Source organism: Podarcis melisellensis (genome assembly GCF_964234715.1).
Source record: "Podarcis melisellensis genome assembly, chromosome: Z".
Taxonomy (NCBI): domain Eukaryota; kingdom Metazoa; phylum Chordata; class Lepidosauria; order Squamata; family Lacertidae; genus Podarcis; species Podarcis melisellensis.
The window spans coordinates 5,911,103-5,938,550 of record NC_138547.1 but is presented as its reverse complement, the minus strand read 5'-3'; the positions used below and the strand labels follow the sequence as shown (position 1 = coordinate 5,938,550).

Here is a 27,448-nt window from a genome sequence, read left to right as displayed (position 1 = left end):
TAAAAAAAAATGTTTAGGGGTACTCTTATTTTCCTACTCATATTGAAATACTGCCCCTCAATGAGGCCAAACTTAGATTCACAAAATGTTTAGGGGTATGCGTACCCCCAGAAAAAAAAACACTGGGTAAGCCAGTACTGGTTCCAGTACTGATTCTTGTGGTACTCACTCTTATTTTTATTTTTTGCATGCCTTCAACATTCCCCAGGGGTGGTTGTGGTCATAATTAGATGAATGTGTCCCAGGGCTGCTGAGTATTTGCTGGATCATCAACCTCATTGTCCCCACTCCCCCTGGGGCTGACAAGGTGATTTCCCTCTAATGAGTGTCAGGTCCCATCTGAACCACCATTTAAACAGCACATTTCAACAGACTTTAAACAGTCACCATCATCAGAGAACCACAGTTCCCAAAGTAGTTTTATATTCAATATCTCTTCCCAGGGATCTAACAGCTCTCAGCATCTTTGACGAACTACAGTTCCAATGGTTGTCGTTTGTTTTTGTTTTTTTAGGTAAGTTAGGACTGTTCAAAGTGTAATGCTACGGCTTTAAATGTAGTGGGAAGAATATAGGGCTGTCTCAATAGTAGGGGAGAAGGAAAAAAAGGGAATTCAGAAAGAACAGCCTCCCAATTTTCTATGCAGACTGTGTGACAAATTATTTTTCTTTTCCTCCACTCTCCTCTTTCCCTCTTACACACAGAGTACTCTGTTATTTCTATGCATCTTTAGCCACTTGGAGAACAGGTAGGCTCTAAATGCAATACACAAAATGATGTGGTTTTGGTTTGTTTTCCAGCCTTGCATCAAAATATCAAAAGCCTTCTACAAAGTAACTCAGAGCAGGTTTTTGCAGTGTGACTATCCCTGTTATGTGGAACATCATACCTGCTGAGATACGACAGGCATCCAATATTTGAAGTTTTTGCAAACAATTGAAGACATGTTTGTTTCAACAAGCTTTTCCAGCTGGATGAAAAGGCATTTGCCTTCAGTGTTTACTCTGTATTGTTTTTTAAAAACTGTATTTAGCTGGGTTTTTTGGGAGGCAGGTAGCACTTAAAAAACTGCTTTAGTTGTTTTTATGAACGATTGTGAAAAGTGGTGTATCAATTAATGAAGTGCATTAAAAATAAAAGCAAAAATTGAAAACAAACAAACTTTGTTTGTGAGCCATTCTGGAACTTTTTAGAGAAGTTCATGTTTTCTTGTAAAAAATTAAATGGAAATGTTGAATAGTAGCCAACTAATTTCTAATCAGAGTAGACCTGCTCAAATTAATGGGCCAAAGTTAGGTATGTCCATTATTTTCAATGGGTCTCCTTTGGTTAGGACTAATACTGCCTTCCACTCATGGTTGTCATCATTACAAAGAATGCCCAGAACATTTTCAGTTTGAGAACATAATCCTTTAAGTGATCCTTCCAGAATCTAACTTGCAAGTTTCAAAAATCTAGTTTTACCTGCAACAGATATATTCATGCTATTTTCATCCTGAGATTTGGGAATGATGTTCGTAGTAATTTGACCTTTCTTAAAGAAAAACACTGTTATTTTCTGTGGCACCACATAACATTGCTGACTCATGCTTAGTCCCCCCCCCCCATTTTGCTCTTTCTACATTGTTTAAGGTTGGAAGGGAGAACGTATTTTTTTCAGGGGGGGAAAGCATAATAAATGCCTCCCTGACTCACGAGGTCACATTTACTCTATGTACTTAAAATAAAAATAAGTAAAGGTGTTCCAAGTGGAAAAGAGAAGCATAAATTCAAGAAAAGAGGTGGGTAACACCAAAGAAAACATCTTAACTGTCAGAGTTCAGCCTCTTCTTTCAAAGTATATCCTGGAACATGATGTCAATCACATTATGCCTTGTAAAAATGCACTACAGTGAAGGGAGTGCTCTCGTGCCCAGGTCCTGCTGTCAGGCTTCTCACAGGCATCTGGTAGTCCACTGTGAGAGCAGGACACTGAACTAGATAGGCCTTTGGTTTCACCGAACAAGGCTCTTCTTACATTCTTATAGAAGTGCCTAATGACAGCCTCTGGCTTAGACCAAAGGCATGTCCTTTTCAGCATCTTGATTTCAAGAGTGACCAGCAACATAATTCCAGGGAGCCCAAAAAGAAGGCAGTAAAGAAAAGAAAACAAGAAGAGTCCTTCTGCATCAGACCAAAGGTCTGCCTAGTTGTGCCTCCTGCACCTTACAATAGCCACTCATATGTTTTTGAGAAGCCCATAAGCAGGCCATGAAAGCAATCGAAGAATCCCAGTCAGACACTCAGTGGGTACATATTTCTTTCCTTTTTTCCCTTGTAAGGAGGAAGAGCAGCAAAAGCACTAGGGGAGTGTGACCCTTGAAAGAACTTATGGTCTGGAGTGGCAATTTCTGCTGCAAAAATACTGGCAAACAGTATTGTTTGGGGAATGTGGGAATTACTAGAAATTAAGCTAGTATGGAAGACATCAGGGAAATCAGTCAATGTGTGCTCACTTTACATCCTGTTGAAAATAAGTTGCACTCCCTCCCCAACTCTTAAAAAACAGGTCCCAATATACTAAACCTAAAAAACACACACAAAATCATTTCCTACCTAGTCCCTGCATTGGGAATGGTTCCTATTTATGCTGATAACACTCACCCTGGGTCAGTAATCAGTGGTCTCCCTGGAAAACCAACTTCAGAGTGAATTTTTGAATAAAGTAAAAATACTGTTGGTGTATGGCAATCTTCAGCAAAATCATTATGTAGAAAGAGTTAGATGTGAGCGAGGTTAGCTGAAATTGGGTCCCACTGAAATCAAGTGGAGCAAGTACATGGGGAAAGGCCATAGTTCAGTGGCACAGCCAGCATCTTCAGGTAGGGTTGGCAATGTCCTTTGCCTGAAACCCTGGAGAGCCCTTCCAGTCAGTGTAAACAATACTGATGGACTTTAGATGGACCAAAGGCCCGATGTGGTATAAAATAGCTTCCTTTGTTACTATTGCTCTAATGAGCCATATATCATGCTAGAGTAGTTGTTTTGCATGTAGAACATTCTGAGTTCAGTACCTGGCATCTCCAGGTAGGTTGAAGAATTTCCCTTGCCTGAAACCCAAGCTAAGTGAAGAGCCACAGTGCAGTGAAAGAGCACCTGCTTTGCATGCAGAAGGCCTGAAGCTCAACACTTGGGCTCTCCAGATTAGGATGGAAAAGATTACCTGCCTGAAACCCTGGAGAGCTGCTGCTAGCCAGTGTTGATAATATTGAGCTACATAGGCCAGTAGCTCGGTATAAGGCAACTGCCTGTTTTCCTATGTTAACTGGCACCTACTAAAGACATGAAGACAGGAGTGCCTGGCATGCTCTGGTCCATGGGGTCACGAAGCGTCGGATACGACTAAACAACAACAACACTAAAGACATTCCTTTACCAACAGGTCTTTTAAGAGAAAATCATTATCCTAGTCTGCATCTGCATTGGTTTTGAAATTTTTGATATAAGTTTTAATTGTTGATGTTTTTAGTAGGAACCTAGGAAGCTGCCTTATACCAAGATAGACCATCCAGCTCAGTATTGTCTGCACTGATGGACAGTGGCTCTCCAGGATTTCTGATGCAGGTCCCTCATAGCCTGGAGATGCCATTGGGGATTGAACTGAGACCTTCTGCTTGTAAGGCAGATGCTCAGCCCTTCTCTTCCTTTATTGTTAATCATTCAGGGGCTTTCATGGGAAGCAGCTCAGAGAAAATGAAATGAATACATTTGTGGGTTCAGGTCTTCATATTTTTGGCCTTGTTATTTGGCAACGCTATAGTTGCTATAGTCCCCTTTGCCCCTGCATGGGGCAGTGATGCCAAGAGAGTCTCTTCCCAATGATATTGCATGAGGGCTAATTAATGGCCTCTCGTTTCCACAGCAACCTCATGCTTTGCTCTCAGGCTTCCTCCAAGTGGCAATTCAATTGCTTCTACTACCCTAGCATCCATGTATTTCTTAATAAAGCAAGCTGATGAAACTTGCTTGCTCCCACATCAGACTGGCAAAGATAGTAATTGAATTAAGAAAATATTGAGTGGAGGGTGGAGAGGAGGTTTAAGCAGGCTTGAAGCATGTCCTGTTTCCTCTCGGCTTAATATGAGCCTTGCATTCCCCTCCCCGTCTCCTCCTTCCCACTGCCTGAAGCAGGAAAGAAGCAGGACATTTCATCTTCTGTTCCTCTGAAGATGTTTATTTTCCTCTGATTTTATCCCACTAGGGATATTTATGGTAATAATTCGTTAAACAAGAAAAGACAGCACCCAGAGAGCAATGTAAGGAGTGGTCTTGCCCAGGATATCAATGATGGCCTTAAAAGAAATACTGATAAGTTCTCTGGGACTGCAGAACAACGTTTTCAGACTGAGGGCCACATTCCCTTCTGAGCAACCTTCTAGGGGTCAGTGGTGGTTGGGGGCAGAGGCAAAACTAGTTGGGGCAACAAATGTAAATGTTACCTTTGTGTTAGGTTAGTTTGTACACATGTTCCTCAGGCAAGCAAGAAGCATTATGAGAGTTCAAGGGCACATTCCAGTCAGACAAAAACACCCAAGGCTTGTATAAAGCACGGCCGGTAAGGGATGTGGCCACAGAGGGTATGTGGCCGAGGGAAGAGTTCCAAATGTTGCTTTTGATGCTCAGGCTTGAGGTGCCCCATCCTTGCTCTAAGGTGTGCTGACCAGACAAAATATGATTGGGCCAACTTCTTTAAAAACAACAACCAGCTACAGTGGTACCTCTGGTTAAGAACTTAATTCATTCTGGAGGTCCGTTCTTAACATGAAACTGTTCTTAACTTGAGGTACCACTTTAGCTAATGGGGCCTCCCCCTGCCGCCGTGCAATTTCTGTTCTCATCCTGAAGCAAAGTTCTTAACCTGATGTACTATTTCTGAGTTAGCGGAGTCTGTAACCTGAAGTGTCTGTAACCCGAGGTACCGCTGCATATCTGTTCAGAACCCTTTCACCTCCCTCTATTGTGTTAGTCACCTCTTGGCAACCCAGAGACCCCCTCAACCCAGTAGCACCAGGAATGCAGCACACGTTCACTATCTGAAAGACTGTATTCCCTCATATGAACCTGCCTGGGTTTTGAGATCTTCAGGGAAGGCCCTTTTCTCAATCCTTCCACCCTCACAGGCACACTTGGTGGGGACGTGGGAGAGAGCCTTCTTGGTGATTGCTCCTAGACTTTGTCACTCCCTCCCTAAAGAAACCAGACTGGTCCCTCCTTGCTGTCCTTCTACCAGGAGGTGAAGACTTTCTTGTTGCAACAAGCTTTGAAGAACTGACTGAATGAAAGGGCTGGTGCTGTGCTGTTTTTATTGTAATTATTTCTATCTTTTAAGCGCTCTCTCTCTCTCTCTCTCTCTCTCTCTCTCTCTCTCTCTCTTTCTCTCTCTCGTTTTAATCCTATTGCTGTTTTAATGATAGTTTTTTCTATGCTTTATCTGTAAGTCGCATTGAGTCCTGTCAGGGAAAAAGGCAAGGTATAAATACACAACAACAACAACAACAACAATCCCTTAGACAGCTTTGCCAGCTACAAATTTGACAAGACCTTTGGCCTCCCATGCTCCCCTTTCTATATCAGTGGGCAGCTGTGAGCAGTCATTTAGAATTAAATGCCCTGGAACACTCATTGTAGCATTGCTCTAGGGTAGTCTCCACCCTCCTTGTGTACTTCAGATGTTTTGGACTGCAACTCCCAGGACTATAATGGATGGGACTGAAATGAGTTTTTGTCCCAAAAACATGGAGGTCACCATGTTGGTGAAAGCTGAGATAGTGAAGAATATAAGATGGCAGCTTGCAACTGCAAGGCATCTGGGCCAAGAATCCACATTGGTGGACATTAGATAGGCCAGAGATGGGGAACCTTCCTCAGTTCAAGGGCCAGAAACCAAATGCACACCACTCTCCATTCAGGCAAGCAAAAGGTATTAACACAGTTCAAGGATACATTCCAGCCAGGTAGGATTGCTATAGGGTGCAGAGCAGGGACATTGAAGGGCATGGCTTGGACAGGGGATTGGGGGGTGCCTTTGGGACCCAGGTCTAAGGTTTCCTGCCACTGAAGTAGGAAGTGGGAATTTGCAGAGGCTGCTTCTGCAATTTTCACCTGTCCTTCAGCTGCCAGTTGTGTGGGATCTCTTATGATCCTTAGGCAGGAGATCTGTTACTCTTGCTTCTCCTAGTCACTCTCACTGTTGTCACATGATGTGCCTGATGTTGGTGCTATCCTACATCCTAGCCCCCCAAATGTGGCCTGATTATTTGGGTCTGCCACCATTTCTTAGACTGGTCCCATCTCAAGAGTTATTGGTGTGAATTATGTATGTGGGGAGGCTGAATAAAGATGCAGATGGAATGACTTAAGGACCTTTCTCCTTTCCGAGTTGAAGCACAATGCCAACACCCCACCCCAAAGTCTTATCAAGGACCTACAAAGCCTTGTGTTGCTCTTCTGTTTCTGTACTTCAAAGTGTGGTCATTCTGCTGCACAGGGACTGTGCTAAGATGGCACCACTGACCCCCTAGCAGAATAATATTATCTCCCTTACTTGACCAGGGTACCAAAGTTTTGCATGCTCCCACACTCCCCAGCAGCCACACATTCAGTGTTAATGAGAAAATCTGTGTGGGTGTCCATGAATTCACTTTTCACGAGAAAGGGCTATGTGCACATACAGCTGAATATGATACAGCTCTTTGAGAACATAGGAGACTTCCTTGTATAGCCACAGACCATTGGTCCATCTAACTCAGTAATTACTTCCCTGACTGGCAGTGGCTCTTGAGTGTTTCAGAGACTGTTTTCTTCTAGATCCTCCTGGAGATTTCCGGGATTGAACCTGGGATGTTATGCAGGGTATATATATGTTCCACTATTGAGCCATGTGGTTCTCATGAGCATAAACACTGACCCATGATGCACAATCCCTCCGTGTCTCTCTCTCTCTCTCTCTCTCTCTCTCTCTCTCTCTCTCTCTCTCTCTCTCTCTCTCTCTCTCACACACACACACACACACACATTATGGGCATGTATATAATGATTTGTATATAGGATTCTTTTCCATTAAAGTGGTAAACATGCACTCCTCAGTACACAGCTAGTATGTGTGTTGACTAGCAGGTGAGATCCTGACCACCCCCCCATAAATGTTAAGTGACTTTATATGAACACCACTCCAGTCACTACTGTTCCTGCTAACCAAAATTCTTCCAACCTCAAACCTAGTAAGTGCCCATCGCCACCACACATAAACACATTACAACAGTATCTTTTGCGTAAGCTGGACCAAACTGATCTTCCTCCGGCAAATGATGAAGAGGGGAGAAAGTTCACATGAAGGGATTCTCTACAGATTAATCCTAGTGATGAACCAGTCCCCTCACCTCCACCACCAACGGCATGGTTCGGAAAAGAGCCAGCAATTACAAGCAGTCACTGGGGAAACGTGAAAAAGAAGAGAAAGACAAAAACTTCATTTCCTCCCCTCTCCCAACAGTTTTAAATTAGTTTCCACACCTAGACAGAAGGAAAAAAGGTGGAAGAGAAAGAATCATAGAATTGCAGAATTGGAAGAGGTCCCTGGGGTCATCTAGGAAGGAAGGAAGGAAGGAAGGATTTAGGGCAGGATCACCACCTTTTGGGCACTTGAGCACATATGCAAACATGAAAAACTGTCACACACCCCATAACCTATTTTATTGGTCAGAACATTATGCTTCTTTCAAGCCTGCTTTCAGTGAGGGAGAGGTGGTGGCAGAGGCCATGTGGGCTCTACAGAAGGTCTTTGAGGGCACACGTGCAGCTGCTGGTGCCATGTCGTCAACCCGTCATTACTGCTTGCTTACACCATCCCACTGACTTCAAACAAATCCCTCTAAATAGCCTTAATTCTAAGTAGATGTGCATATAACTGCACTACATGGTTGCCATCCTCCATGTACTTACATGGAAATAAATGTGCCAAGCACCATGAAACATCCATAGGATTTCTTCTTTTCTGGAACTGCCTCCCTCTGCCTATTTACTTCGGATAAAGTCCCCCCACCCACCCCCTGAAGATAGGGAGATTCACCTTAGAGTAAATATTCAGAGGACTCAGATGTTGAAGAAAAATGCATTCACGTTGAATTCCAGGCTGTAGAACAGTGGCAGGAAATGTGTGGCCTTCTCGATGAGGAAACTCTGGCCCGGCGACGGTGAAGACAGCCCCCCAAGCCCCTCTATCTGGCCCTTGGGACCCACCCCAGACCACACACCCTCTCTAGATTCATCCCTTATGATCTCTGCTTTGCACCCTATTTGGGTGTTTTTGTCTTACTGGGATGCTCTGTTGATGCCTGGCTTTCTTGAGGAGAGAGAGAGAGAGAAAAAAAGAGGGAGGGAGAGGGAGTGTGTATGTACTGTACACATACTAGCTTGCTGTATGAAGGCAAAAACTTCATTCTCATTGCTTTGCCTGCTTTAGTCTCTGTGCTCATCCACCACTATCATGTGGCTCTCAGAAGGTTGACCCAAAGGCAGAGGCAGAGCTAGCTGCTCTGGCACCTGGAGCCACCCACATGATGTGCACCCAGGGACGGGGCTAGCGTCCTGGGGGGGTGCCGCCCGCAGTGAGCAGCGAGTGTCCCGGGGCGGTGCCACCCACGGCAAGTGATGAGCGATGTGGCATGGCGATGTCACCCCCCCCTCAGGGATGAAACCCAGGGCGGACCGCACCCACTGCCACTGCCCAAATGGGAATGTGACTCTTGGGGTGAAAAGGATTCTTCACCTCTGGACTACAACTCCTGCCATCCCTGATCATTGGCCATACTGGCCGGGACTGACAATAGTTGGAGTCTGACAACATCTGGAAGGCCAGAGGTCTCCTCATCCCTGATGAAAAATAACTTCTGAAAGATATTATCACTGTGGTTTGTAGCACATCCAGGCATTACTGGCTGGGTAAACCCTTAATTCCAAACCATAAAATTATACCCTTTGGCAATGCAAATCAGAGTAGTAGTCATGGTCGTCGTCAAACTCATCCTAGAGTAGTGGGGGAAATGACTGAGAATAAAGCTTCCGTAACACTTCACAAAAGAAATTTCTTTTATCTTTGGCCATTAGCTCCCATTAGGAGAAATGGCAAATCTTGGTACATTTACACAGAATTCTCTCTTTCTCACTCTGGTTTTCTTTCTTTTGGCACCTGCATAGCTGAAATCTTTACAATTAAGTACAGGGAATCTCAAAAAAGCCGTTTCTGCATGTTCTGTAATTCCCTCCCCCATCCCATATTCTTTACTCCCAATCCCACCGAGCAAGACCTCAGCAGATTTTCACGTTCTGACCCTTTTTAATGATTACAGGAATAACTAAACATGCCCGGCAGTTTTACATATTTGCTTGAATGGTTTTCTTTCAGTATTCCAATAAACAAAGACCTTTCCATCACTCTCTCTCTCTCTCTCTCTCTCTCGTATATTAATTACATTTTACATTTTTTTTTTATTTGTTTAAATCTCTTTCTTTTAACTTCTTTTTTAATGTTGGGTTGGGGGTTTTGTGTTTGTTTTTTACAGCAAAAAGGTGAGTCTGGTAGTACCTAAGTACATAAAGTCTTGGTTAGCAGAGCTTGGCAGTCATCTGGTCAGATTGCTTGAGGATTTCGGTGTTGTACAGATCCAGTGCGTGATTCACACGGATGATCTCACTGTTGGTCAGTTTCAGACGGTGCTTGAGCATACAGGAAAACAGATCCAGCTGGGGCTTCCCTGGTGCTACAGGAGGTGCCAGTCTGTTGATTCGGTCCCGTATATCCAAAAGCAAGAGCATGACGGAGGAGGAGGAGTAGAACTGCCCGCCTTGTGTGTAAGACTGGTTGACCTGTTGCACTGCACTGCGCAAGAGGTCAGCATTGAAGCGCAAGCTGTATCCAAACACCTGAATGTCTGAGATCTTGATGTAGAACTGACGCTTGTTGGGATCAGAGAGGTCCACAGGCCCTTGGCCAGTCTCATTGCGCATCAGGGAGGGCAGCCGAGTCCGGCTGCGTAGGTAGATGTGGACAGTCTCAAAAAAGGTTTTCCACCTGTTCCCAAGCAGCAGGGTCCAGTTATAGCACTGGCTGTTTTGCAAGCGGATTTTCTCCCAGCGTGGGTAACCAAATTCTCCAAAGGGCATGTTCCAGCCTTCGGAATGACTTCCACTAAACGGGTTAACGTAGACAAAGAACATGGGATCCAGGCTGCTGTTGCGCATTTGGCAGATGCGCATGGAGATCCCAATCACCATGTGAATGAAGTCCATCCTGTTCTTGTTGCTCTTCAAGGTGAGGGACATGCGCTTGCGCCACCTCGGGTCAAAGAAGGTGTCCAGGCGGATCTCATTGCTGATGAAGGTGGTGTGCACATACAGGCGAGAGTCCATCTTCTGCAGGAGGTACTTCAGCTCCAGGTCCTGGAAGTCCAAGTCCGTCTCAAAGCTGATGAACTGCTCACTGCGCTCTGAGTCCACATTCTGAGGCTCACATCGACCCCGTGAGAGACGGTAGCCCTTGTTGCATGAGCCACAGAGGGATATGTTGGCCAGGCTGCACATGGCACAGCTGTTGTTGCCTCCAATGATGCACGGGATTGGTCGCTGGCACAGGCTGGTGCTTCCATGGCAGACACAGCTCCTCTGACTTTCCAGGAAGGTTCCCCAGAACCCGTTCTCATTGCAGTAGAGCAGGGACTGAACCCGGGACAGCCATTGCTGTATTGTCCTATAAGGGAGAAAGACAGGGGAATGAACTCCAAATTTCTAAAGGCAGCTGTCTAGGGTATCATTTTAACTCAATGCCACAAAGTAGAGGTGAGAGAAATGAAGTAGCTAAGTGGAAGTTGTCAATAGGCAAGGAGTTCCAAAGTGTAGATCCTGCCACATTAAAATACTGATTTCTTACAAGTGCAGAGTAACAACAACAACAACAACAACAATTTATTACTTATACCCCACCCATCTGGCTGGGTTTCCCAAGCCACTCTGAGCAGCTTCCAACATGAGATTAAAAACACATTAAAACATCAATCTTTTAAAAATAAATAAATAAATAAATCCCTAAACAGCGCTGAGTATTATGTGACTGTTCTGCACTGGGTTGTGTTTAATCCATCAAAGCTCTACTCAGAGTAGACCCATCAGAGTAAGTCATGCCATCAATTTCAATGGCTACACCCTAAATAGGTATAACACTGGCAACCAACCCATTCACATTCTCTGTGCCCTGCATAATTTCACAAATATTCTCTCTCTCTCTCTCTCTCTCTCTCTCTCTCTCTCTCTCTCTCTCTCTCTCTCTCTCTCTCTCTCACACACACACACACACACACACACACACACCATTCCCCTTTAAACCAGATAACCCATGAAAATGTATTATTGGGGAAAGATTCTGCAACTACCACCACTACCCATTGTTTCCCTTGCTACAGTTAGAAGCAAGACACTGAGTGCAACCAACCTGTGTGCCAATAAAATCTTTCAAGAACAATCATACATTAATGTATGCATTTAGTCTACCACCCACCTCACAGATAAGTATATCTTTATTCTGCCTGTCTGACTGCCAGCCAGTGTGGTGTAGTGTTCAGCATGACCATTGGGGAGACCCTCATTCACAGAATCACAGAACTGTAGAGCTGGCAGGGAGCTCTAGGGTCATCTAGTCCAGCCCCCTGCGATGCAGGAATAACAACTGAAGAACCCCTGACAGATGGCCATTCAACCTCTGTTTAAAAACCTCCAATGAAGGAGAACATCATTTGGACATAATACTCATCGGCCTACATCTGAAGGGCCATGTCAAGTTTGCCACCCCTGCTTCAGAACTTCAACCTCCCGCCGTTGAATCCTAACCAGATTACAGCCAGCTAGCCCTCTTTTGATAGGACTAACAAGTGGACCACCCTTAACAGAGCAGTCACAGTTTTCCAGGACTTCTTAATTCTACCATCATTTCCTCCTGTCCAAAGAACTCTTTCCAACTCCCCCCTCTTCCCTGGCTGTGCTAATGAATGCCTCATTGTTTCCCCAAAGGCTGAGAGTTCTCAGCAGCTCAGCAGCGACAAGACACTTACTAATGAGAAATTAGGATGTCATCCCTGCAGATTGGGAGGAGTGATTACAGACGGAGGTTCTGAGAGTCGGATTAGTAGGATTCACGGCACCTGCCTAGCTTGACCCCAGAATAATCATTAGGTTGTGTGCTGTATCAAAGGCAGATTTAAAAATGACACAATAGTGCAGAAGAGCAAGGCAAATTGAGGGAGGGAGATGGGAAGGGGGAGGAATCGGGGTGGTGAGACATGGAGTTGGCGTGGGAGGATGGGAAATGGATGGGCATGTATAATTTAAAGAAGACTGGAAACAAAAGGCAGAGAAACGCAGAGACACCGGAACCCCTCAAGATGATGAGGGAGAATGAGGGCTTGGAATGATAAGACTAGATATGTAATTAAAAGATCATTCAGCCCAACCTCCAATGCAGGAATCAGAGAATTGTATAGTTTGAAGGGGTCCAATGGGTAATGTAGTCCAACCCCCTGAAATGTTTCCTCTCTCCCTCCTCTGCCTCTCATATCATCTGAAACATAACAAGACTTGGATGTGGGTGTGAAGGGTGGGGTGTCTTGAACCCCCCACATGGGACCCTTCTTCTGGCTGACCCAGTGGAGAAGGAAGATATTTATTTATTCATTTGCTGAAATTTATATGCCACCTTTCCACCACAAGGTGTTCAAGGCAGCTAACAACCATTATACTCTATCTATCATCTATCTATCTATATCTATCTATCTATCTATCTATCTATCTATCTATCTATCTATCTATCATCTATCTATCATCTATCTATCTATCTATCTATCTATCTATCTATCTATCTATCTATCATCTATCTATCTATCATCTATATCTATCTATCTTTCATCTATCTATCTATCTATATCTATCTATCTATCTATCTATCATCTATCTATCTAATCTATCTATCTATCTATCTATCTATCATCTATCTATCTATCATCTATCTGTCTGTCTATCTGTCTATCTGTCTATATCTATCTATATCTATCTATCTATCTATCTATCTATCTATCTATCTATCTATCTATCTATCTATCATCTATCTATCTATCATCTATCTCTATCTATCTATCTATCTATCTATCTATCTATCTATCTATCTATCTATCGATCTATCTATCTATCATCTATCTATCTATCATCTATCATCCATCTATCTATATCTATCATCTATCTATCTATCACTCATCTATCATCTATCTATCTATCTATCTATCTATCTATCTATCTATCTATTTATTTATCTATCATCTATCTATCATCTATCACATCTATCTATTATATACCAAGGAAAGTAAAAGTATCCCAACACAATCTCCTCCTCACCTCCCAGTTTACTAAATTATATATTGCATTTCTATCCCACCTTTTTCTTCAAGGAGCTCAAGGTGGCATGCAGTGTTTTTTCCCCTCCCCATTTAATCCCCACAACAGCCCTGTGAGGTAGAGGTTAGGCAGAGAGGCAGTGACAGGCCCAAGGGCACCAAGTGGGGAATGGCTGAGTGGGGAATTTGAACCCTGGTCTTCCAGGTTCTAGTCTGACACTCTAACCACTGCACCACATTGGCTCTCAAGCTTGCTCTGGATATGTTGCTACTGTTGCCTGACTTCTCTCTTCATCTTCATATTCTCCTTTCATCTTCATATACATCTTACAAGCTCTTCCCCTGCCCTGCTTCCTCCAACACCTGTCCTATTTGCAAGGAAAGCTTTCGCTCATGAGGTGAGGAATCCTTCTTTTCTACTGGGGGCTGCATTGCATAAGGGAAGAATGGGTACGTTTTCTGGCCCAGTGGGTCAGATTTTTATCTTCTTTCCCCACCTTTGGCCAACTTTGATGGGTGAGCAGGGCCCTATGGGGAAAGTACTGGTGAAGTAGCACCCAGCAAGCTTGATCTCTTAACTAACTTGGAAATGAGCAGGGGGTTCGTTCCTGATGGCTGAACTCACCAGCAAGTTCTTCACAGTGTATGGGCTAGGGAATTTGCTTCATGGGCCAACTTGGATCTTCTGGGAGGACCCATCCATTACTTAGGGCAGGAGCAACATACTCAATAGTTGGTAGGGCTAGAGTCAAAAGTGGTCAGGGCTTCAGCTAAATGTGGATAGGGCCAGAGAAGGTTTCACAAAATCAAATAAATGTAGAGTTGAAATGGACCATGAAGGTCATCTAATCCAACCCCTGGCAATGGTGGGAATTGGACATACAACCCAGAGATTAAGAATCTCATGCTTGACCAACTGAGCTATCCCAGAAGGAATCCCCCCACCCATCATCCTCTTTTCTCTACAATCCTTTCTTTCTTTCTCCCTTCCTACCTTCATCTCTCTCTGACAGCCATCGCCCCAGTTTTTCCCCTGTTTGCCACATTATAATAATTAATAATTCCATACCCTACAACTGTCCCTATTTTCCAGGCACAGTCCCAGAACTACACAAGCCATCCCAGCTTCTAATCTGATTCCATTAAGTCCCTCTTTTCCCCACCAGTGCTGTCACCACTGAACTCAGGGAGGAGGATGAGCTGGCACTTGTCCTGGTGGCAGTGGTGGCCGAGAGTATAGTATAGGCCACGAGAAATTAGGTCACAAGCCAGATCTACACCCTCTGCTCCTAGATAGGGGGAGTATTGCAAAGTCTAGTGGCTGTAGCCTGATGTTTCTCCCCTCCTAGGTGTGATAGAGAGAGACACAGTCACTCACTGTCTCAACAGTCAGGCTGTTGTTGCCTCCGCAGCTGACAAATGAGTCAGTTCTGCACCCACTAGCCTGGACCTAATTTTCTTTTTCCCATAGCTTCCTGCACAGTGGGGCTACCCATCGGCATTTGCTCTTCCAGGCAGAACCAATTTGCACATTTCATCCTGTGCAGATATAATACATATTCAGCAACATGGAGGTGCATGGGGAACATGAGGCACTTCCGTCCACTGCCCCTCCTGCCAGTGATACAGCCCAAAGCTGCCTGAAAAGGAAGACCAGAAGGAAGGAGAAAATGGAGAGAAAGAGAGTGGGGAGTAAGGAGAAAATGAATCAGCAGTTATGTGCTTCCAGAGGGTTTTGGAAGTGTGAAAGGACTTTTATCACATGTCTCGCTTGTGTTGAAGCTGCTAGAGTCTATCACCCCCTCTCCCTCTCCTGCGAGGTAGAAGGAAGCCAATGCACTGGATTGGGGGGGGGTGCGGAGAGAGGCACTGAAATCTATAAATATTGTTCTCACAGAACAAGCCACATCAACAATGGCTAACACTGCAGAACTCACCTTCTTAGCCTCTGCCAAGGACAGTTCCACATTTTTGCTGAAGGCAAGGATGCATTTCAGAAAACACAGAATCTTTTGGCATTTAAAAAGCTAACCTGACATAATGCATTCTGAGAATGCACCTCCAAAGATGGAAGATAGGGAATGGGATCCAATTTATACAGAGCCCCTCTATGGAATCAGAGAAGCTCAGCAAATGACAGGCAAAGCACAGGGGCTACACAATCTGTTAGCCTTTAAGGCGCTGCAATACTCCACCTCTCTGTATTGGATATAGTAGATCAAAGGCTTTCAACCTTTTTGAGCCCACGGCTCCCTTGACCAACTGTAATCTTTCTGCAGCACCCCTGTGGGGCTCAGGGGCCCAGTTATGTCACCCTTGCCTGCAGAGCTGGCAGCCCCTCACTCTTTTTTAAGCACCCTCCCTTGTGGAGTGCTCCCTCAGCCTCCTCTCCTCTTCCCTCTCTGAGCTGGTATCTGAGCTGCCCTCCCCCGCCCTGCCCCAAAGAGAGGTGCCCCCTCACACTGCCCCACAAGGGCCTGGGACTTGTCTGTCCATTCCCAACAGCAAGAGCTGGTGGACTGGCTGGCTGGGCTCCCTCGCCCACTTACTTGCTTGCTTACTCTGAGGCTGCCTCAGCTCCTGGCAACCAGCACCCCCTGGCCAGCCACAGAGGCACCATTCAGCTGTAGAAGCCTTTGTGAGGCAGAGATGCGTGAAGACATCAGAGGAAGGAAAGAGGGAAGGAAAGAGGGAAGGAAAGAGGAACAGATGCCAGTGCTGCCCACAGCACCCATGACCATCATTCAAGGTATCCCACGACACACTGGTTGAAAACCATTGCAATAGACCAACAGAATTACCCTCTGAGGATACTTCATGGAGGAGGAGGCGATTCTCTCAGAGATTTTGATTGCTTTACATTTCCATGTCAAAATCAGCATAACTACACCCCAATCTGAAGAAGAAAGGCCATATACCACTGGAGCGGCCAAAGCAAATATAATTGAGAGTTATGTAGCAACACTGACAAAAAGGGGAGGGAGACTCACAGCTGTCCCCCTCAAAACAAAAACTCTCTTAAACTCTTTCTTTTGCCAGTTAGGTGCACATTCATAGAGGTGCTTTCTGAATATATTCTACGCAGGCAGACTGGCAGATAAAACTACTGGACTATGCAAAGATGGCTGGATTGACTGGGAAAACTAGAAATCAGGAGGATCAAAACTTCAATAGAGAATGGGACAGATTTAGATTGTATTTAAAAGAACATGAGGCTCTTTCACTGCAAACGTGACTAACCATTTTCAGCATGAGGGCCAAATGTAAGGGTGAACAGCTCTCTAATGACTAGCAATGGGTTGGGCCAAGGTGTCCAACACACACTCACTCATGTGTGTTAGAAGATACACACACACTCACCACACACAGAGTGAAAATACACAGGCACACACACATTCAGACAGATACAAACAGATGTACACATATTCAGGCATCCCATTTATCACCTACAAATCACCAGAGGTGTGTGCGTTTGGTGCAAGGGAGGGGGGAGGGAAGTCTTCCCCATCACAGCAATGGGCTAGGAGGAGAGGATGCTCCCTTCAGTCCTCCCCTCCCCTCCCTACATCACAGCATAGGCCACCACAGTGTTGGAGTGAAAGAAAGCCCTGTGCTTTGTTTTCTGAGCCTCTATGGTTTTCTACAAATGGTTGTGTGCCAGGGTGAGAAGTACTTTTCCAATGTAATAAATGTGTGAGTTAACAGAGGGTTGGCAGGTCACTAGAAGGGGTTTCATGGGCTGGATAGATAACCCAAGAGGCCGATACAGTGGGTATTGATGAACCAGGTTCAGAACCAGCAGGGACCTACTTCTCTCAAGGTTATGAAGCAAAATGTACTCAGCTAAGCAATTTCTGTGAGATGAGCCAGCCTGGCTGTTCCAGTCTTTTAGCGTTTTTAGCCATTAAGTGAAGCCAGAACTGTGATTGATGAATGAGTTGTTTTGACACTGGGCAAAGGGAATCCCTGGGGTCCTAAACAGCTGCTGTTTCCCCCTCCCCTTTTAGGTGCTTCTGTCTCATTTTCTACTCCTTGGAAATTGTGTTCTTTTTCCCATCTAGCAACCAGGACACATCCTTCCTGTAGTGGGTTTCCCTGAGATCAGGTACTCCCTAGAAATTATTTTCTGCAAATACTACTGCATAAGTATGGGTGGATGTTAAAGAACACCCCGCCCCCCAAAAAGTAGCACATGGACTTTCATACTTTGCAAGTGGGTTGGAGGGCTCAATGCACATACAGTGTACTCGGCCAATAAAACAATTTTTGTACCCCTGGGGCTAGATCTGGACCTCAGGCCACTGATTCACCACCCCTGTGCTACAGGCAGCATTCTCCAGAAATAGCTGTGTTAAAATTCCAAGTGTTCCAATATCTGGAACACTTACAATAGTGATCTTCTCCACTTGGTTTGAAAAAAAAAACTAAGAAGAGTCCTGCTGGATCTGACCAAAGGTCCATCTAGACCAGCATCTTTGCTTCTCACAGTGGCAAACCAGATGCCTCTGGGAATCTCACTGCCCTGGCTCCCACCCAAAATGTGCAGACAGAAGCTCTTACTTGTATTTATTCAGCCAAGTAACAGTACAGACTTGGCAGCAGACACAGCACCCATGAGTCATGATTCAGGAGCAATGCAAGAAGTTCAGAAACAGATGGAAATGCCAAAGGTACCCCCACCATATTCCCTTCTGTACTCATCAAGCTTTCAATGATTGCACACTTGCAAGACTCTTGTGCTTGAAGGAATGCTGAGATTGCAAGTGCACACTCCGCTGGAGCAGAAGGTCCGCTCCCATCTGTGAAGGTGTTGCCTGGTTCTAAGCCACAAGGATGCATCTAAGCCACATTTTCACAGCACTTTGCTTTTTTTAAAAAAATGAAAATTCATCAGAATTTTAGTGCAAATTTCTCCTGTAGTGCAAATTTTTCTGTATGTAAATTTTGATGGATTTACACATTTTTGCATGCAGTGAGCTTCCATATTGCACTCACTTTACTTATGCAGTTACAACCTTTCATTTTTTTTGGGGGGGGGGGATAAAATAAAAAATGGAGATCTGGGGAAACCCACCACCCACTTCTCTCAATTTATTTATTTTTTCCTCACCCATGCACCCAGCACTTTTCCTCACTTAGTAGGCTTCACTTAGTAGGTGGTAGAGGAAGAAAAAGATGTAGGAAAGTGGTGCTTTGGTGGGGTGCCCAGACGCAGAGTCCCCCTGCCCAGCGCCTAGCTGCTGAGGGGTAAAATGAATGGACACAACTGTCTGGTATTTGAAATGGCCACAACTTTACTGATTTCAGATATACAAAGCCTTGGCATATGCATTGGGTGTGTATTCCCCTCAGCCCCTCCCCTGCTGGAGGACTGACACACAACAGGGTCTATGTGGGGGTGGATCCATCACGAAATGCAAGTTTATGTGGATGGGCCCCAAACGCTCAGGTAAGCTCTATGGCCCGCTAGCCCTAACAACTGGCTTTTTGGACAGAGACTTCCCTCCAGACCCTTCTAATGGGGTACCCTGTTAACGTCACCATTAACAGGGGGTGGGTGAGTCACCACTTCACCACACCCCAATTGGATGAAAGACTATAGGATTCTGCCCAAGACCTAAATCGCCAAAGGTGTGACTAATACTATGGGGAAGGCAAAACCTGAAGAGCAGGGAAAATTCCTTCCTGGCTCTGAATACAGCACCCATCAAAAGACCACAGCAAAGCCTGGCTAGCCGAAAAGAAATAGTTAGAGCAGTAATCAACTATTAATGAAGGGAGGGGAAAGGTGGGTGACTCTCCCGGCCAACTGAATGCTGTGCTGATTGGTCGACCGGGCTAAGTAAATGGCCATGCCACATCCCCAACCTGCCATGTATTGGCTCATTTGAAGGATGGGTTTGACGGGAACCCATGAGCCTCTGTGGTGGCCAGAGGGGATGGGGAAACATTCAAAAATCGCACTGTGTGTCATGCGAGAGAGGAGGCATCGCACTGAGCCGCAACTAGCAAGATGGTAAACGGCCATTCTACACGTGATCCTAGCTGAATCCCACAAATATTTCAATATATCGTTTTGAACATCTGATCTGACTTTGCAGAAGCTCCTCTTCATCATCATATTGCTGTTTGCCGTATTTCATCTGCCTGCATCAGCTACTCTTGCATTCTCACAAAACGAAAAAAGCAAAGCAAAACAAAACCCAAAGCACAACAGGCCCATAAATCTTCAGTCAAGCTCAGAGCTCTTAAATCTATTACTCCCCTTCACCCTGCAAAGTTAGCAGCCTTCCCTGAGGCAAACTATGCATCAGCCTGCCCATTCAGAAATCACACAAACAGGTCAGCAAAAAAGAAAAAAAAGAGAGAAGAAAATGAATCCAGCATTTGATTCAATTTCCATTTGAGTCACTTTTAATTTTATTTTTTTAATTAACTTCATTTGCTCTGCTTGTTTGGCAAACAAAATCTATAGATAAAAAAACAAAAAGTGAAACTGGGAGGGAGTATAGATTTTAAAAAATCTGGATTCACACCTTCCTGCACCATTAAAATTGGCTGAACACAACTTTCCCTTTCAGCATTCAGCTCTATTCTGCTTCATTTCCGGAAGGGCAGTTGAGTGTCAGCACGTTCCTTTAGGCTATAATTGAATATAGAACATGCTATTTCTATTAGACCTTTGTGAATGGGACAGAGAGTGTCACGCTGTTAATATAACCACTCCATCTTTTCAAAGTCAGCGGCACATATTAAATGCTGCTGTCTCGGTCGGGGCATTCACACAGTCAAAATTGCCCCAGTATGGGGCCATATTGGGTCTAATTTTGTGCAAGGTATATTCTAGTAAACTCATGTCAGACGTGTGGCAAAGACAGAGGCTGAACAGTGGACTGTGAAGCTGAGTTTGGATATCTGTTGAAGAAAACACACCAACTTTCTCCCCTAAGTTGCTGTCATAATCTGAAACCTACGCCACTTGAAAAACTGCCTCCTGTTCTAACTGGACTCAGCTTGCCTGCTTCCTAAAGATAGGGGAGAAAATTGGTTCACATTTTAATGTGAACCAAACTAATCATCACTCCCTGAAATCAATGTGTCAAGTGTTGTCAACTTTCTAGGCTTGTGGGCATATTTGGATTTTTGACTGAGTGCAATGGAACCACCATACTCTGGTCACTTGAAGGAAAACAGAGAGAGAGAAAGAGGGTCATGGCACTTCCACTCACTTTCAACTTAGTTAACTTTGAACAACTCCCAAAATGAATAATAATGAAAATCCTATTAGAAACAGCGAGGAAGCACTGAGAGTTTGATAATCACACTATTTAGCTGTGTTTCCTTTATTGCAGGGAGTTGGACTAGATGACCCTTTGGGTACAATTCTATGATTCTACAATTTTACGAGCAACAGCCAGGTGGGAACCAGGACAGTGAGATTCCCAGAGGCCTCTGGTTGGGCACTGTGAAACATGGAAATGCTGGGCTAAATGGATCTTTGGTCTGATCCAGCAGGGCTCCTTCTTAGGTTCTTAGCACATCAAGTGGAGATGATTGCTGTTGTAAGTGCCCCAGATATTGTGGGCTTTGAATACAGCTATTTCTGGAGAACAGAGATTCTTCAACTATGCCATTCAGTTTTTTTAAATACCAGTTACTGGGGATTTCTGGTGGGTTCATGCCCAGCTTACAGGCCACTGTGAGACTAGAACACTGGACTGGATGGTTCATTGGCCTGATCCAGCAGGCTCTTCTTATGTTTCTGCTTCCTGGACCAGATGCCTCCCTACCCCTGGCACAGAAAGATAAAGGACACGCACATGCACCACACACTTTGCTTTATCAAATGGTGTGGATAAAATTGAGAGCAAGTAGAATACTACTGAGCATACAGAGCTAAAAGAGGAAGTGGGAAAGGGGGCACTTTTCTGTCTTCCTTTCCCAACTTTATTTACTTCTCCAGAGAGAAAGAGAAAGGAGCTAGAAGCCACATGGGCACCAAGGGCAATCCAGGATTGATGACCTTCGCATGTGTCAAAATTTGCACATCTCCAATTTTGCACTACAGTCCTCCTACCAACAAAATGGGACAAGGAGAAGCCACTCGTCTATAATACTGACCAAATATCCAGGAGTCTCCTGTATTCATGTACACAAGTAGAGGATGGACAAACCTGTCATTTATCCCCTATCCATTTTTAATTTTTCAAATCTTTTGTACCATTTGCCCCATTTATGAATCATATTGCAATTTTTCTTTAAAAATGCATGAAAATTCATAGGCACTTGCATACACATTGCTACTATTCCACACATTGTTGCAAACAATTCCCCCTAACATAATGCATTTTTGCAGTATTATTTCCAGTAATGTATACATACTGTGTGCAATTATCTCTAATCTGTGCAGTTTTGTACAGACTGATTTCTTGCCCAGTGAACAAGGATTCACAAATATCATTTTGGGTTACTAGGCAAACCACAATTTTCTCTTCAAAGGAAGATTAGGCAAATCTTACAATTTCAGTTTCTCTCCATTTCTCATTTTTAAGTTCATTTTACCACAAATCTGCATCACTTTCTGAGGGTTGTTTTTTTAAAAAGTCCTCATGAAAATGTATAATTTTGGTGTGAATTTCTCCTAATACATACATTTTTATACAATTTTGCATAATCTATGCATTTTTGCAAAGCATTTTCCTTACATAAACCTTCTTTCTTACTTTCTTTCTTTGGTTAGTTTCACTAATAGATGCACACTTGAACCCAGTGTATGCATTTCTGTGTACAGGTAACTCTCATCTTACTCAAGCATTTTGTTCTGGGGAGTCCAAACATACAAGGAAAAAACACATAAAGCCAGGAAGTCAGGGAAGGCAGATCAAGAGCTCTGGCAGTTTCTCAGGGCCCTTCCACCATCATCCCAAACCCCAGTAAGCACTTGCCCAACTTGGGGAAGGGGACAGGAGAGCTCTAGGACCCTGACAGAACACTTGAGCCTCATTTCCAAAGCAGTGGGCGTTGCTTATCAAGTTTTGGGAATGTGGCAAGAGGGCTCTGAGGTGCTGCCAGAGTCCCAGCTTTGTGCAGGTGTATGGGGAATATAAATGGAGAGTGGGTTTCCACAGTTCTCCACCTACCCACCCACCCACCCATTTACTTACTTGCTTGCTTACTTCTTACTTACTTACTTTCCCACCCTCCCTCCCTCCACACACCTGCACAAAGCTGTGATAATGTAAGTAAAGTAAGTGAAAATGAGAGTTACCTGTTCATTATTTGGCTGGAGAACAACACTGCAAAATTTTGAGAACTGTGAATTTAAAAGCATGGCATTGTTTCAGTTCATGTACTCTTTTGCAAAGTGAGTATTACGTAGGTTCATGCTTAAATGGGAAGTGAATTGAATTTGTTTCCCTTATGCTCAAGTAAGCATATAGTGCTATAGAGAGAGCTGGAGTCTTGCCTAATTTGCACCAGTGCTCAGATGAGGAAAGAAAGAGCAGTTGTCTCTCCTGCTACTTTTGTTTACTGAATTCTCTGAGCAAATAAAAAAAAAAATGTGCAGCCTTCTTACACAGAAAGTGATATACAATAAGCATGTTGAACTCTTAGCACTCTCTAAATACATTATATCACCCCTTACATAAATAAGGATGACCAGTACCTTTCTCGCGGCAGCTGGTGGTTAGGGTTGTGCCGGCAACGGATACTGAGGCCGAAAAGCTTGCGGGCAGTGCGCTGTATCTTCTGGCGTTGGGTCTCCATGGAACTCTGCAGGAGCTTGTACTGGTTCTGAAGGTCCCAGTCATTCCCCCAATGCTGGTGTATACTTCCAATGGTCAGGAAATGGTTGTTAGGTAGCCTCTTCATGAAAGATTTAAATTCGTCTGTGAAATACACAAAGACACATATAAAGCCAAGAACAGAGAAAAGGTGGAGTTGTTGTTCTTGTTTTTTTGGGGTGGTAGCATTATGCCCTCTTTAATTTTCTATTTTTTTATAGTTTGGCAAACTTTGGGGAGAATATGAAATTATTGGTAGAGCCCATATATTGCATGCATGAGGTCCCAGGCTCAGTTCCTGGCATTTCCAGTTAAAACAGGGTTGGGAAATCTACCGCTTGGGACTTTCCCCAGGCTACATCCCCTACTATCCTCACCTCGTATCCTCCTTTAGTATTTTGACCTGCTAACTGCCCAAGAACTCTGATAATGCTTCTTGCTTGTCTGGATAGATGGATGGATGATGTGTGTGTGTGTGTGTGTGTGTGTGTGTGTGTGTGTGTGTGGTATACGAAGGTAAATCTCACATTTTCCCCCAAGCCTGGTTTTGCCAGTGGTGCTACTTATCACTAGTAGTAGGTTTGCCCAGAACAGAATGTGGCCCTCAAGTTGAAAACAAGGTCCCCGATCCATGAGTTAAAATGACCAGGAACCAGGTGAGGGAAGATATCTCTGCCTGAAACCATAGAGAATGGGAAGCCAACATGACACCCTCCAGATGCCATTGGACTACAAGTCCCATTACCTACATCCAGCATTGCCAATGGCCATGGCTGATGGGATTTGTCATCTAACAGTATCTGGAAGGCCATAGGTTCCTCATCTTTCCTTTAGTATGCGCAGAATACATTTTCTAGACCAGGATTGGGGACACTGTGGCTATCCAGAAGTTGTTTGATTTCAACTCCTATCAACCCCTTACAGCATTGCAGGTCAGGGAAGATAGGAGTTGTAGTTCAACAGCATTTGGAGGGCACCACGTTGGGTATTCATGGTCTTGTTGACTATATCTGCCCTATATAAACTGCTGTCAGTTGGAGCAGATGATACACAGCCAGCTGGGCAAATATCTGGGCCTGGTATAGGGTAGTTTTAGTATGTAATTCCTTTGAAAACCACCTTCTCCTTTCCTCTTCATTACCTGAATTCTCCAGGTCTTTGTAGGCTTCTGTCCAAGATTTTGCCATGTTGGCCAAGGTGTATTCCATGATCTGAATGTCGGTGATGGGACAGTTGCACTGTGGGAATTCCTCTGCACACTGACATCCACACTGGCTGTCTCGGCATATATATTCTCCCTCTCCGTTGCACATTATGTAGCTCAATGCTGACTGCACAAATTTCTCTTGTAAATACTGAGGAAAGATTAGCTGGAGGCCTATTGAAAATAATTGAGCGTAAGAAAAGAGACAGTAAAAATTCAAGGTCCAAGTCAACATTCTGAATATCCTGGAAGCTGACAGGTCTTTGTCTTGTTTTATTCATTTGTTTCCTTTTTAATTGCAAACATGCACACTTCATTGTACCTATAGAGACTCCTGCATATGTAGAAACTGCTACCTAATTTTTAGGTGCTCCCACATTCTGCTTCCAAAATGATAGGCACTCAAGTCACCTGAGTTTGCTATTAGAAGGAATGGCGTATAGGTTCTATTTCTATTTCTATTTATTTATTTTAATTTATTAGCAGTTCAGGGATTGTGGCTAGTGGCAGCAAATCCTTGCTGTGAAATTACAGTATAAGCAAGGGATTGAGGGCATGGAAAACTGAGTGTAAGTTCAGCTTGGATTCTGCTTGAGTTGAAAATCTTATCACATCAGCCAGCTACTATAAGGTTATGCTGTGACGTATGAAGCTCTGGAAGGCACCATTTAGAACATCAAACACAAATTGATATAAAAAAAGAGTGTCCAGTTCAAACGCCTTGCTGTCCACTCTGTATAGTAATGCTAGCAACAGAAGGCGTCAGGCTGCAAGGCATCTACTCAGGCTCAAGGTCAAAAATCAAGGCATTTCCTAAGGCTGCTATACATTCACCACATATTGTTTTGGAAAGTGTGAATTAGAAGGTTCACTTCTGAATGGATCAGACTACAGTAAGCCCCCAATTGGCACTTGCTTTACTTACGCGTTTGCGGCCTTATGTGGTTGGGGTAAAAAAAAGTAAATGATCTTCATTTATTTCTCACCTGTACACCCAGCAGGTTTTCCTCCCTTACCAGGCTTTGGGAAGAGAGAAAAGGGGTCACACAGCATCCAAGAGCCCCCACACGACCTCCCCAGACCCCAGTAAGCAGCCCTCTGCCTTGCAGGCACATGCCTGTTTCAGGGGCTCCTGACTTTCTGCAACTTTCCTTGTGTGTGTGGAGCCCTAGAACAGAACCTTTGCAAAAATGCCTTGAGTTCCTTGGCAGAGGGGCAGGATGAAAAATGTTAAGCAGGGGTAGAAACACCTCTTGCTTGGGGGGTGAATGTGGTATGCCTGCCCTCTCCCTCTGGCCCTCAGGAGTCTCCCCAGGCCACATATTTTCTCCCTAGGCCACAACCCTCACCGGCCCTTCTTCACACTTCCTCAAGTATTTTGTTTTCCTGGCTGGAATATGCCCTCAGACCAGCTCAGAACATGCCTCTTGCTTGTCTGGATGGAGGACATAGAGTCTGGATGGAGGACATAGAGTGTGAGTGTGTGTAGGAACTAGCTTACTGTACAAAGGCAACACTTACATTTCTTGCTCCAGCCACTTTTCCCTCTGATGCCCTGGGATGTGGCCCCCTAGCATGCTCCACAAAAGGGAATGTGGCCCTCAGGCTGAAAATGGTTCCCCACTGCTGATGCAGACGATGAAATACTAGCCTGCGACTATGAAGGGGAAATGCCACCTGTATTCATAGACTTTGCTTTCAATATTCACTGGCATATGAATGAATGGAGAAGTGAAAGAAAATGCCCTGGTTTTGTCAGCATTGTTTTCATAGACTCACAGAATCATGGGCATGGGGCTGGGGCTAGGAGGGGACTAGCCCCAGGTGCACATTGAAAGGACGCAAACAAGGCGCTCCCACACAGGGATCCCTCTTCCTCCCCACCTGGCCGGCATGTCCCTAGCCCCAACGTTGGCTGGCTGGGCTCCCTCCTACATGGGCAGGCAGGTGGTGCACCATGGCTCTGCTTAGCTCCAGTGGTGAGAACTAGGCTGGCGTGGCAGGCTCTGTGAACCCTACACACTCCACCCAGTGCACACCTGCTTGGTAGTGTCAGCATTAAGGGTTGGATTGGCATGGTGGGTTCCGTTTGCCCTTCGTGCCCTGCCCAGCACACACCTCGGGTGCCGGGAAATGCTGCAATGCCACTGGATATATTTGTAGAATTGGAAGGGACCCCAAGAGTCATCTAGTCCAACCTCCTGAAATGCAGGAACCTCAACCAAAGCATCCATGACAAATGGCCATCCAACCTCTGCTTTAAAACTTTGAAGGAAGGAGAGTTCGCCACCTCTTGTGGGTGTCTGTTCCACTCCCTAACAGCTCTTGCTGTTCTTCCTGATGTTTCGCCGGCATCTCCTTTCTTGTAACTTAAATCCATGGGTTAAAATACTACCCTCCAGGGCAGGAAAAAACAGGCATTCTCCATCTTCCACGGGACATGTGGGTCAAGGAATAAGAATACAAGGTGGTGCTTCCAAGGTCTCTGTGTGGAGCCTAAATCCCCCTGTCTGGCCCAAGGCTTGTACAGGCCGACACACACAATACATATATTTCCATTAGCTTTCTTTAGATCAAATTCTGCAGCTTTCTATTTGTGAGCCAGAGGCTCCCAGGAGGATTCCCAGCTGTTTCCTCACACCTGATCAGTTCTGCTTGTCAGACTCACGTCAGTTTCTGGCAGCATGGGAAGCAGTACAGAAAGTGAATCCTTTATGATAATTTCCTTGCCCAGATTTGTCTGGCCTCATCGTCAAAGTCTGGGCTTTTCAGGCTGGCAGATTTAAAAGGAGTCTGAGACACCAACAAGCCCCAGTGAACTACAGGCATACAGAAGGTGGGCTGGTCAGGCACCCATCCTGTTTGTGCCATTGTGGTTCTGCATGGCACTTTTCTAAAGCTGCCAGCCCACCAGAGGAGAGGGGGAAAGAAGTGAGGATTCACAAGGTGGAGCTGGGCAAAAAGGAGAGGACAGTTGTGGGTGCATCCTA

At 44.7% G+C, this 27,448-nt stretch overlaps 1 protein-coding gene across 2 annotated transcripts in view; it reads right to left on the bottom strand.

Annotated features, from left to right (window-relative positions):
• Positions 1-9,102: 9,102 nt before the first annotated feature.
• BRINP1 (BMP/retinoic acid inducible neural specific 1) overlaps positions 9,103-27,448 on the bottom strand; it is a 106,747-nt gene continuing 88,401 nt past the window's right edge. For both annotated transcript variants that reach the window (XM_081896412.1, XM_081896413.1), the window contains exons 6-8: positions 24,396-24,632; positions 23,137-23,359; positions 9,103-10,783 (exon numbers count right to left, since the gene is read on the bottom strand). In XM_081896412.1, the coding sequence (XP_081752538.1) occupies positions 9,643-10,783; positions 23,137-23,359; positions 24,396-24,632 (1,601 nt within the window). In that variant the 3' untranslated portion in view covers positions 9,103-9,642. The remainder of the gene's footprint in view (positions 10,784-23,136; positions 23,360-24,395; positions 24,633-27,448) is intronic.